This window comes from Onychostruthus taczanowskii, unplaced genomic scaffold (assembly GCF_017590055.1).
Source record: "Onychostruthus taczanowskii isolate IOZ18803 unplaced genomic scaffold, ASM1759005v1 scaffold15, whole genome shotgun sequence".
NCBI lineage: Eukaryota > Metazoa > Chordata > Aves > Passeriformes > Passeridae > Onychostruthus > Onychostruthus taczanowskii.
The window spans coordinates 12,650,449-12,663,003 of record NW_024498685.1 but is presented as its reverse complement, the minus strand read 5'-3'; the positions used below and the strand labels follow the sequence as shown (position 1 = coordinate 12,663,003).

The window sequence follows — 12,555 nt, the reverse complement described above, 5'->3', positions numbered from 1 at the left end:
AATAAAAATCTAACAAGAACTCAAACAAAAGGTGCAATATAAGAGCTGTTAAAGAAACCAGAGGCCAAAGCTGTTTCAGGACTTGCCTGTGGGAATGAGTAGATACAACTAGCACTGAGAGCTTCAATTTTGAGAGAACCTGAATTTTGTGACCTGTAAAAACGTGGTGTCCCTGTGTTACAAATAATATGTTACATTTTATGAACATGTGAATACAACTAATCAGAGCAATAGTCATTAATACTGTATCACTCAAACATTAATACTTTATCTGCTCAGTTTCTTGTGGGCTTGAAGAAAACTGATTATTCCATGGTGTTTGCAACCTGCTCCTAGGTGGGACACCCAATCTTCCTAAGGAATCATGAGGGCAGTCCGTGAATGGATGTCCTAAATGTGTGATTTTATTCTGTAGCTTAAAAGCAACACACTGCATTGAGAAATGGGAAAAGAGGCTGATGTTTGTGGAAATGATTATTTTTTAAGTTTTCATAGATTTAATAAGAAGATGTAGCATAACTGAGCTGTAAAACAGTAACATTAATATATATTTTTTATTATTGCTATTACATCATTTAAATTTGGTTGTTGTGTCCCCTCTTATATTTGCTTCATCCTGCTGTCCACTCAACTAGGTAATTTTTTGTTTATGTAAAATTACTACTCAAGGAAATCCCTGCTAGGTTCCAACAGGGGTTGTGCTGTGGAGAAGGATGCAGCACATGACAAGGAGTGTGCATGGGTATGTTTTTATTACTCTGCTCAGCTTTATTCTTTCCACAGCAAATGAGGAGGATTAAGGGTTCATATCTTGAATGATGGATGATGATTCTAAGCACTGCAACTAAATCTTTTGACTGCCTGACTTGGAAGTACTTATTATCCTCATCAGCTTCCCTCATATCAATACTCCCATGCTGTTATGCCTGTCTAACACACTGAGCCAGTCTGGAGCAGGCAAAGGCCAGCTTAACCAAAAAAAAAGAAAAAGAAAACCTAAAAAATTATCTCAAACTTAATTCTGATACTTGTTCTGGAAGTTTTCAGAAAACATGGATGAAAGACATACACAACTTCTCATCTTGTCACCAAAAGGGACCATTCATGCATTCTTTACTCTGCTGTAAAAGCTCCTTTGTGTTTTGGGCATACTGGCATTATCTTATCCTTATTCCATTTCAATTCATTCCTTCATAAAAATGTTTACATCATGAACTTGGATACATGATCACACTGTTTGATTTACCCTTAGCATGACACAGGTACATCACACCTACCAAAGCCATCAGATATATAAAGCAACCTCTGAGCTCAGTGTGGTTTGATGTGGAATATCAAAAGATAATGAAAAAGTTGGCAAATTTACCCACAGAGGCATAATTTAATTATTCTCCAGGTCTATTTGGAATATTTGGTTCCTTCTCTGAATATGGGAAGAAAGTTGTCAATTAGACAGATATATGGATTTGAATCCATTTTAGGAACCCTCCTCTGCTGGGAAAAAAAGCAATGGACATCAGAATTCTTCTGTTCTGGTCACTCCTGAACTACCTTCAAATTCTACTATCATTTCTTCAAAAACTACTATCATTCAAATTCCTGACCAAACAAGGAATTACTGTTTTCTTTTACACTGAAAAGGGTTCTCCAAAATCTTTTAATCCTTTTCCCATCATTCCCACACTTTTTAGAAGTTTCAAGAACCAAGCAAAACATGTCATTTTGGAAAATACAGGAAGGAACCAAAAATAAAGCGTAATCTCATTTGTGGTTTTTTTATGGGAGTTGATAAGGCTGTGAAATTTCAGACCACTGCTTTAAAGTTTACTGTGTGCTACTATAGGTACCAACCTTCTTATGCTTCCAAACATCTGTGCATGACCCAAAAATCTTCCAAAATCTATGTGGAACATGTGTCCAGCTTTTGTCAGCATTATGTTGTCACTGTGTCGATCACAGACTCCCAGGATGAAGGTAACAACACACCAGCCAGCACAGGAATAAAAGAAATTCCTTATGGCCTAGAGAGTAAACCAAAAGCTCTTACATGAAATATCCAGATGTATTTGTGATAAACAAATAAAAGTAGTATTAAAAACAATAAAATAAATAATTTTTAAAGATTAAAAAATGATAAATTTTGCTTTTAAAAATGTAATTTTACAAATGTTATGCTTGTTGGTAACCTGTTGAACCTGTTAAAAAAAAAACAAAAAAAAACCAAAAAAAAACCAAACATGTTAAACCTGTTAAAATTTTACCAGGCAATTTTGAAAAGAAATTCATGAGACAGGTCTGAGTAGGAGTGGTATAGGTATGGCACTCAAACATTTCAAAGTTACAGCACAAGAACAATTTTATGCATGAGGTTTTCCAAAGATACCTGGAAGTCTATAGTAAACTTTAAGGCAAAAGGTGCTTAAGAAAAAAAAAAAGTTTCTTGTCAGGAAGTTGGCATTTTCTGCTCAGTGTTCTGCAGGTACATTGCAGAAAACTTTAAGGCAAAAGGTGCTTAAGAAAAAAAAAAAAAGCTTCTTGTCAGGAAGTTGGCATTTTCTGTTCAGTGTTCTACAGGTACATTGCAGAAAAAAACCAAACAAAAAACCAAAAAACTTTTGGCAAATTATTTGCAAATCCACAAAAGTAACCATTTCTTTATAAAGGGTGCAGGTTGTTCTACATCCACTGCACTGTTTTGTACCTCCAAGGATTTTTTTTCTCCAGAACTCAATCCATGTCCCATGAATATAAATCACAATGTATAGAATGTAATATAGAAATCCAAACTATCCTAATCTGGATCTTTATATTTTTTGGACAAAATCTACATTAGCCAAGGCAAATGATTATTTAGGCTTTCCCTGTAGATGCAAGATGCCACCTGCAACAGCAAAACTTAAATCACAGCTCGAGTTGGCTGAATTTGATGTCTAACTATGCTACTTACTGTGATGACATCACAATGTATAGAATGTAATATAGAAATCCAAACTATCCTAATCTGGATCTTTATATTTTTTGGACAAAATCTACATTAGCCAAGGAAAATGATTATTTAGGCTTTCCCTGTAGATGCAAGATGCCACCTGCAACAGCAAAACTTAAATCACAGCTCAAGAGTTGGCTGAATTTGATGTCTAACTGTGCTACACTTGGATAAAACACTTGAGCTTTCTGTGATTTTGTTCACCCAACTGTAAAATGAGGATATTAAAGCTTGTTCTGCACCACTTTTCTGAGCACCTTAGATCCAGTACTGTATGAGTAAAAATTATGAAGGAGTAAAAAAAGAGAAAGGTTCATTCACTAGCAAGCACAAAGGGAATGCATAGTACTAATTTTATGCATTTCCTATGTAATCAGATCTGACTGCATTTTATATACTTAAAAAATTGGAAGAAATTGGGTAGGAATTGTTTTAGAATATTCCACATGAACAGTATTTTTTTGCAAGCAGCAGCTGCAGCAAGAAATCAAGTTTTCACTCAATAAGTAGCAGTGCCTCACTTTTGAATTGAAATGTCTACACTTCTACCATAAAACTGTAAACACACAAACTTGTATTAAAAACCCCATTCTACACAGATCTCTCCTGTTTAATAGAATCAAATAATATATGAGTAACTCAAGTGTTCATAGTCAAAATGTGGATGAGAAAATGCCTGTAGAATAATTAAAAATGTACTAAACTTTACCAAACATATTTATAATATACATCTGCTAACAAACTGCTATAAAAGCATTTCATTCACAGAGAGCTAAATACTCAAACCATTCCTTTAAATTTAAAATTTTGGCCCCTAATTTATTGTTTGAATTGATAAAGGATTATAAAAACTGTCACAGAAACACAAAAATTGAAAATTTTTTCAGGGGCCTCAGAGCACGCTCACTCAAAAAGAAATTGACAGAAAGAAAGGAATTGATAGAAAGTTTACCTTGGAAAACCTTTGCTTCTATAAATAAAATTTGCACTTTTTTGGCTCATGCAGATAATCTAGTTTTATAAAATCAGATGCCTACCATGGGATCCCATGAGAACAAGAGATATGAAAAGCATGAGCTTCTGTATTTTGACTGTGACTAGGTGGTTTTGATAAAACAGCTTTCTGCAACTCTAGGTATTGGCATGGTTGTTCCAAAATACAGGAAATCTGCCAGGACTTTATGTGGTTTTTATAAAATAAAGAGTTTAAAGAGCTGACCTAAAAAAGTAATCTTTTTTTCTGAGTTCAAGACAATTTCTATTTCAATTTCTCTTCACTTTGCAACTAAATTTCAAAACATCTCTACGACACACATTTATAGAAAATGTAATTCCATGCACCTGACAAAAAGCAATATTTCCTTAGCTAGAGAGGGGCATTTAAGTGGATTCCCTGGTTTCTCTGCATGAGACTTGTTTGTCTCGTGTCTGAGCCACTCGTTTTTGCTGCTTGCTGTAATTTGGTTCTTTTTTTTTTTCCCCCATGGCATAGCAGGAAATGTGTAATAAGCTTCATTATGATGTTACCTCTTGGTAACTTGATTCCAGAGGATGGTGATGGTGAAACCATTTTTTAATTGTGTTTTCTTTCAGTGGTCCTATCAGCCCAGACTCCCTGTGGATCTTCGCTAGGGTGGTAGCATCTGGCACCATCTGTACCAGCCCTAATCAGATGAAAAAGAGTTTGAATGAAAAATCCTCACCTTTACAAACACAGAAAAACAATGCATATTGCCTATTGTTTGATCATTCCATGCAGGAAAAAAAACCCAAAAAAACCCCATGAAGTTAAAAGCTAAAAATAAATAAATAAGTTAAAATAAATGAACACGTTAAAATAAATAAATAAGTTATAAAAAATAAAATAAATAAATAAATAAGTTATAAAAAAGAAAATAAATAAATAAATGTTAAAAACTAAAAATAAATAAATAAAAGCATAACTTAAAAGCTAAAAAATAATGAATGCAGTGCAAAACGTAGTACAATATTGTAGAACAAATCTGGCTCTTTGGAAATTAGAAATAAAGGGCATGGGGCAGTTCTGTGAAGGAGAAATGAAATGATCAATAAAAATATTGTGGATATAACTGCCTCAAAGTACCAACACGGTGAACAATTTAGTGAGATTCAAAGTGGGTAGAATATCCACAAAATGAAGAAAATTAAAAAGCAGGATCTGATATTTGCTAATATATATAAGTATTATATATACTGTATAAATATATTTTATATATATATATATATATATATATATAGTTTCATATGTATTTATTGTCTAGAGAGGTGCAGAAATTATTCTGGACTCATTATATATATTATATAGAGAATATATATATTTTTATATATATTTTATATATATATTGTTTCATATGTATTTATTGTCCAGAGAGGTGCAGAAATTATTCTGGACCATGTGATGCTGATCACAGCTTGGAGAAAGGGTACTGGGATGTTCAGAAATTCAGTGATACTGACCCAGTGTGTCACAAACTGGGACTCTGAGGTGCAGAGAGAAGCCAAGCATTTTGCCATGCTTCACTTGAATCCTCTGTCTCTACTGCATGCTCTTAATTCCTTTTTTTTGTTCCTGAGACCTGGCTTTCTATGCCTGTCCCCACGTGTGGCCCCTGGCATGTCACCCTGCTGCTCTGCAGCACAGAGGGACTTTCTCTAAGAAGTGACAGGCTCCTCTGCTTCAGCATGCCTGGATAGTGGAATTCTACCAATGCTTTATTCAGTTTTCACTGGATTACAGTGAAATTTTTCACTGAGTTTCAGTGCAAAGTGATTTCTGTGTTTGCACGACGATGAAATTACCATCTCCTTCCCCCTTGTGTGGGAAAGGTGGCCATGGAGGAAATCATTAGCTTAGGACTTGGAAAAACTCTGTACTCAAACCTCCCTATGTGACCACAGGCACGTCACTTGTCCTGTATTCTTAATTATTAACTGCAAATCAATTATCTTAGCACTGATGTAAGCTCATCAGGAAAGACATCTGCAAAAACTGTGAGACACTGAGGGGTTTTTGCTGCTGTGATGCTGGCAGGAAAAGACTGTCAGGGAGAGAATATTGTTTGCAGATGATCCCTGTATCCCTCTTGGCAAACATCAAATTAAGCATTAGTATATAGAAGAGTCTATATGTAATGTCCTGTCCAGAAATAGTATTCTTATATTATCTGCCTTTGAAGCAGAAGCTTTCAAGCTTTGATTCCCATCCCACAAAGAAGAGAGGAGATTTTTCCAGGTCACCACCACCACATGCCTTGTGTCTGAACTCATCTACACTTTTCTCTTATTTCCTTTAGATCATTCCTCCTCTCTCATGTTCACTTTGTGGCTCAGAAAGCAAAGATTTTCTTTTAATTTTTTTTTCTATTTTAATAGCTTTTGTACAGCAGGTAATCTGGACACATCAGCCTTCTTTTTGAGCCAGGATTATTTCCAGTGGAAGATTTGGTCAGGGAAATATAGGCAGCTTACTGCTGTCAGCAGATTTCTACAGCAAGCAATTGGTATCCCTGCTACAGCTCTGCTACAACCATAGAAGAGAGAAATAGAGCTTTCAGATGAGTCAGGCCTGCCCTAAGCAACATAAATCACAAGAATAATATTTCAAAATCAACAGCACAAAGCTGTCAACACTTGTCTGCAGGTACTTTGTGTAGCCACATGCATCCGGGCTCATTTAAGCATCTATGTAGGACTGCACTGGATTAAAACTTCAGTAGCTATGGCAAATTTTTTCCAAAGCCCTCATTTTGATACGTGAATTTAAGAATGTTTTCCAAGCTGACAGTGTTGAGGCTTTTGGAAAATTCTAGTTGCTACAAAATCCAATGAGTTCTAGAGAGGCAGAATAAATAAATCTTACATACCACTGATTACATGACATATGAATAATGTAATAGAGGCTCCTTTTGTAATTTGAGACTGACCTTGTCCTTTCCCTGTAGATAAACACCTGTAAATGATCATTTGCATATCCAGTCCCTCTTGGAGCCAAATGCTGTCCATCAGGCGAATAATTTGCAGAACCAACATATCTTGACGTAGATCATCACCTATCTGTGAAAATTGCACATGCAATTCAGTTTTCTTCTTCAATATCAGACAGAAATAATGCCCTATTTAACTGGGACTTTTTTGCCCACCAGAGCAGTTACATTCATTTCAGTAACTCTGTCTTGTTTTCTTTCAAAGTTCCTACTTGCCTGTCAATAACCTCAGGAGAGGACAGAGTAGATGACACACACAGACAGGGACAGATCTGGCAGCCACTGAGATGCTAACAAATAATCCCTGCTTAAATGTGGCCTTTCTGCTTATTATTGCTATGTAATTATTAGAGTTTAGAAATTTAATCCAGAGGTAGGATCCTAATTTAGTCACATTTTAAAGTCTACTTAGTGCTGGATCCCTCTGCACAAATGACAGCATTTGTCTCACATTAAGCCTCACAACTTGGTATTTGCAAGGGAATTTTATCACAAATTTACATTTTATCCATAGCATGATTCATATTCAGTTCCAGCAGTGATGACTGCTCTCCCCATGGAGTTAGTCAAACAATAATCTCAGTGAAATGGGCCTTTAATTGTAGCCACAAGAATTAATTAAGAGATTATTTTCAACCATGGCTGAGTAAATGGCCTGTGAAAACAACAGCCCTGACTTTTTGTTTCCCCCCAACCCACTTCATGTAAAATACATAACTTTTACTGGTGTTTTAAGTGCCTTATTCTTTCATTACATTCTTTTTACATAAGCATTCCAATCTACAAACATTTACAGCCAGGAAATAACTACTAGAGGAGACAAACTCATCTTAAAAAGATAAAATATTTGAATCTATTTTTCTCTCATCAAAAGACTCCAATTAATTTTTCTTAGCATTTAAAAATGTAAAAAAAATCTTATTCTCTCCACTTACCTTCCCTCACATATATGGTGGGAATACAATTTAGTAAGATACCCTTATCATTTATTGTGCTTATCATTTATGTATGAGTTATCTGTCATGAATAAGAAATGGAACTATAGTACAAGCAAAAGGTATTTTAACACAACGTTTTGCTGACAGGAGAAGGTGACAGCAGCTAAAATAATTCTACAGCAACTGGACAATGAGTCGCTTGCTGAACATTAGCAGGTAGGAAAAAAATTGAGTAGAACCAATGCAATTGTTTAAAAGTCCCATGAGCAAGTAGATGTGAACCTGCTACTTAATACTGATTCTCAGATGAAACAACATATGAACCAGGTTTCTAAATGCTCAGAAAAACTTAAAAAAGCTAATTTCTCCCCTTAGCAGGCCTGGAAATCTTACTTCTATTTCTGGGAATCACAGCTGATCTAAAGGGCAAGTTAATTTAAGGCAGCATAGAATCTGGGTTTTTAAAAAAATTATTTATATCCATTTTTTAGATTTCTCGTTTGGAAAATGATTCTGCAAAAAACCTAAGAATAATGCCACTGGCAACCAACCATTTTGTACCCATCAGCCATTTTATGAACTTGCGTTCTACTCTAAAACTAATATCCACTTTTAGGGAAGACTTTTGCTCTATTAAAAGAGAAATAACTTTAAAATTCTCTTTTGTGGATAGACTGTTCTGAACTCTGAAGCTTTTCTAGGTAACAACTGCTGACTGGAACTGACTCAAAATAAAGCAGAGTTTATTTTGAGTCAGTTCCTCCAAGTAATTCCAATGAGACAGAGCCTCTCTGCTCCCTCCTCCAGCTCCATCTTCCTCAGCCCATTCCCCCACGCTGCTGATAGGGGCAGAATTAGTTTTGTTTGGCAAATGGAGCCTCTAACACTCCAGTATTTTGATTTTTTAGAAACATATGGACAAGGCTGAGGGTTCAGTCATTCTGATCTATCTCTTCTCTGAGACCTGCCCTCGTTAATAAACTAAATTTAAAATATGAACTTTATATTCTAGTCTGGTTGTCTTCACTAAGGGAAAAAACTGCCACAATTTGTTTGATTCTCGGGTGATCAAAAAGGTGACACTTCAGTGTATTGCCTCAACATGTTTCATTAAAAGTTCTAGTGCCAAAAATAATAGAGATAAACAAGCAGCAGAGCTAAATCAACTATTCTCAGACACAAGGTTTAAAACATAAATTAGGTGAATTTTAAATGATCATTTTCCATACCAAAAGACCTGAGGAGTGGGGGAAGAACATACCTTAAAAATAACATTGATGTTTCCACTTGGAGCATTCGCATTGATGAAGGAGATTTTTAAGGGAAAGGCATTGGATGTAAAATAAGAACATGACTGCAGGGGAAAGAAAGATGAGACAGAAGAACAACAGTGTCACATAAACAAAACACCAGGTCAGTACAATACCTCTTTAAAGATTCCAGCTTTAAACACTGCTCAGTAGCAGTGGCAGCAAATATAAATAATTCTTGATATTATTGACTCTTTTGTTGGATCTGAAAAACAAGAAATTCTTGTCCCCAGACAACCACCTTCACTTAAATATCAGACCATATGAACAGATATTATTTTATATGCTAATTGTTTTTTCATTTTCACCCAGGCCTATCAACAATAAGCTTTGCCTGGAACTTGGTGGATGAATTATATAAGACTGAACTAATGAGTTTTAAAGCATTAAAAAGCCTTTGGTCCCATTGTTTTCTGAAAAAAACCCCAGCCCTGCCCAATCAGCCATGGAAGCAAAGAACCTGCCAGTTTCTTTGATTACCTCACTCTGGCTAAGGATACAGCAAATTTTGAAAATCATGCTCTATTTTATGTGGAATTCATCTTAATTAAGCACCAACTCTGACTTTCATGCTCTACAGCTCCTTCCACCTGAAGATCTCAAAGGGCTTCAAAAAGCATTAATGAGCCAAACACTGCAAATCCTGGGAGAGTTTGGGGTGGAATTATTACCCTCATTAAAAACATCCAAAGAAATGTGGTGGGGAAACCCCTCAAAAGCAGCTAGAGACAATGGTCAATTAAAGGCCTAGTTTCTGGAAATAATGAGCACCCACAAGAGCTGCTGCTGTCCTTACAGGGTGCAGTGTAAGGGAGGCTCAATTTGAGCTCCACCAGACACAGCTGTCTGCAGCTTTTCATCTGAACATCTCAAAGCATGGCACGAGCGTGCAAATATTGTCCCAGCCACAGCAGAACTCTGGGATGGGCCAGCGCCATCGTCAGTATTGAAATTCTGATCCCTCACCACAGAAATTATTCCATTTCAATCAGGATTTTGCCAACTGAAATGTCTCAGTGAGTGCTTGAAAAGTTCCTGTGGGATAATGTGACTCTGATAGAGCTGGGAGCAGGGCTTGCTACTGGTAAAATCAATACATGACACCAAAATGAATTAAATTTAGGTAATTATAAGCACTTAAAAGTTCTCATTTGCATGATTATACTGACGTACAGTCCAATCAAGAAACTACATGTATTTATAGAAAGATAATAGCCTATAATGATATAAGAAAAATGGAAAAAAAACCCCAAAACAAAAAAAACCTCTTCAGATATTAGATTTAAACATTTTTGTATCTGTCCAGCCAAGCTTGTGCAGTATAAATAGCATGACTTTATGGTGAGATACCTTTCCATTAATCATTATTTCCAAAAGCCTGAAAGCAGGGAGCAGCAGCAGGCTTCAAATCCTTCTGACTTGTATCACACAAAATTTGCCCAAGCCTGTGGGGTGCTGGAGGACCTCAGTTCTTACCCAGATCAAGGCTGAATAGCAATTACTTGGAGAAACACAGGTCAGAGGCAATTGAAAGGATCAGCGCCTCTTAGAATCAGGTCTACTATGGATAATGAGCCAGAGAACAAAAATAGAGCACAAATTGCTGTAATTAGGCAGGTATAACTGGCAATATATATATGGCTGTTCAGGTTTTTCTTTTTCTTCATGCTGGATACATTTTCCTTCTCCAGAGATGAATCAGCTAACTCCTGGCTCCATGTTGTTTATGAAAATATTTCTGAACAATGAATAACTGAATCTTAGTACTGCAGTCAAAGTCAAGTAACACTGAAGAGCATTGCTGTTTCCTTTAGCCTTAAGTCATGTTTAATAGGAGTCGTAGGTACAGATAAGCCAGTGTGAATATTTAACATCTTGGCAATTCTCACTCAGCTCAGCAAACAGACAGCTGGCTCCAGAGTTTTTGCTGCTCCCATACCTGACACGGGAGAGTTTTGGATGGGAAAAACACCAAGGGCTACTGTGACAGTTTTATTTTCTGGAAAAATCCCTTTGCCAGGATTTCTCCCCTGGGAAGCTGAGAAGCCTCAGAGAAAAAGGGAAACAATGTTATCTCATTTGCTTCTGCTGTGTTTTGCTGCTTTGGAATGTGGTTGGAGATTGTTTCATTGGTTTCATGTGAATTGTTTTGACTTAATGGCCAATCAGGGCCAAGCTGTGTCAAGGCTCTGGAAAGAGTCACGAGTTTTTCTTTAGTATCTTTTTTAGCCTTGTCTGTATCCTTTCTGTATTCTTTAGTATAGTATTCTTTAACATAATATAGATCATAAAATAATAAATTAGCCTTCTAAGAACATGGAGTCAGATTCATCATTCCTTACTTTAGGAACCCCACAAACACAAGAGGCTATCTGGTGGTAACCAGGTCCCAGCTCCCAGGTGTCCTTGCCAATGCCAACACCACAGCAGGGCAGCTGAGCTGGGAATGGGCTGCTCAGAGGTGCAATTTCTGGCTGGTGTGACACACGTGCAGCAGCCACCCCACCCCTCCTGTCACCTCTGCCTCAGCAAAGGCAAAGGTTTGGAGGAGATTAGGCTGGGTGTGAATCAACCAGATAATTTCTTCTCCATATCACTACAATCATTTCCTGATCATCTCAATACAGGCATTCCCTCCTTCTCCCCTCTAGACTAAAGACCAAAACTGAAGATGGAATGGATCACACTTACATCTGCCTCTATGCCTTGCACAACAAGCGCGGGGTTCAGGGGCAGCCGGCAGAGCTTCACCTCCTGGAAGAACTGCTGGAGTCTGCTGAGCTCCACCTTCAACACCTCCTGCAGCACAAGAACCATTATGGCAGCATAAGAGAGCACAAAAGCAGCTTTTTCCTTTCTTTCTTTTTATTTTTTTTTTTTTAAACTGTCTTTCTGTACTTTAAACAAGCAATGCAATTTCCAGAGCTGGCAGCATCCGTGTGACCTTACAACAGCTAATGAGGTCACACTGGGGTATTAAAAATAAAAGCTGTAATTTTACTCTACATTGATGCCTTTTCTGCCTAGATGTGCTACCAGCTCATATTGCCCCACAGGTTCACATGGAAAGAGTCTGTTTCCAACAGCATGGAGTGACAGGACAAGGGAGAGTGGCTTCTAATTGAAGGTTTAGATTGGATGTCAGAAAAAATCTCTGCCTGTGAAACCAGGTTGGATGGGGCCACCTGGTCTGGTGGAAGGTGTCCCTGCCCATTGCTGGGAGTTGAAACTGGATGATTTTTAAGGTCACTTCCAGTCCAAACCATTCTGTGAGTCTGTGATTCAACACTCTTCATCAGGGGTTGATTAGCCTTGTA

General features: G+C 36.9%; 1 protein-coding gene across 1 annotated transcript in view; it reads right to left on the bottom strand.

The window, feature by feature from the left end:
- PIK3C2G (phosphatidylinositol-4-phosphate 3-kinase catalytic subunit type 2 gamma) overlaps nt 1-12,555 on the bottom strand; it is a 186,195-nt gene that overhangs the window by 67,055 nt on the left and 106,585 nt on the right. Inside the window, 5 exon segments of the mRNA XM_041398704.1 lie at nt 1,852-2,021; nt 4,514-4,650; nt 6,931-7,060; nt 9,190-9,282; nt 11,930-12,037. Of these exon segments, the coding sequence (XP_041254638.1) occupies nt 1,852-2,021; nt 4,514-4,650; nt 6,931-7,060; nt 9,190-9,282; nt 11,930-12,037 (638 nt within the window).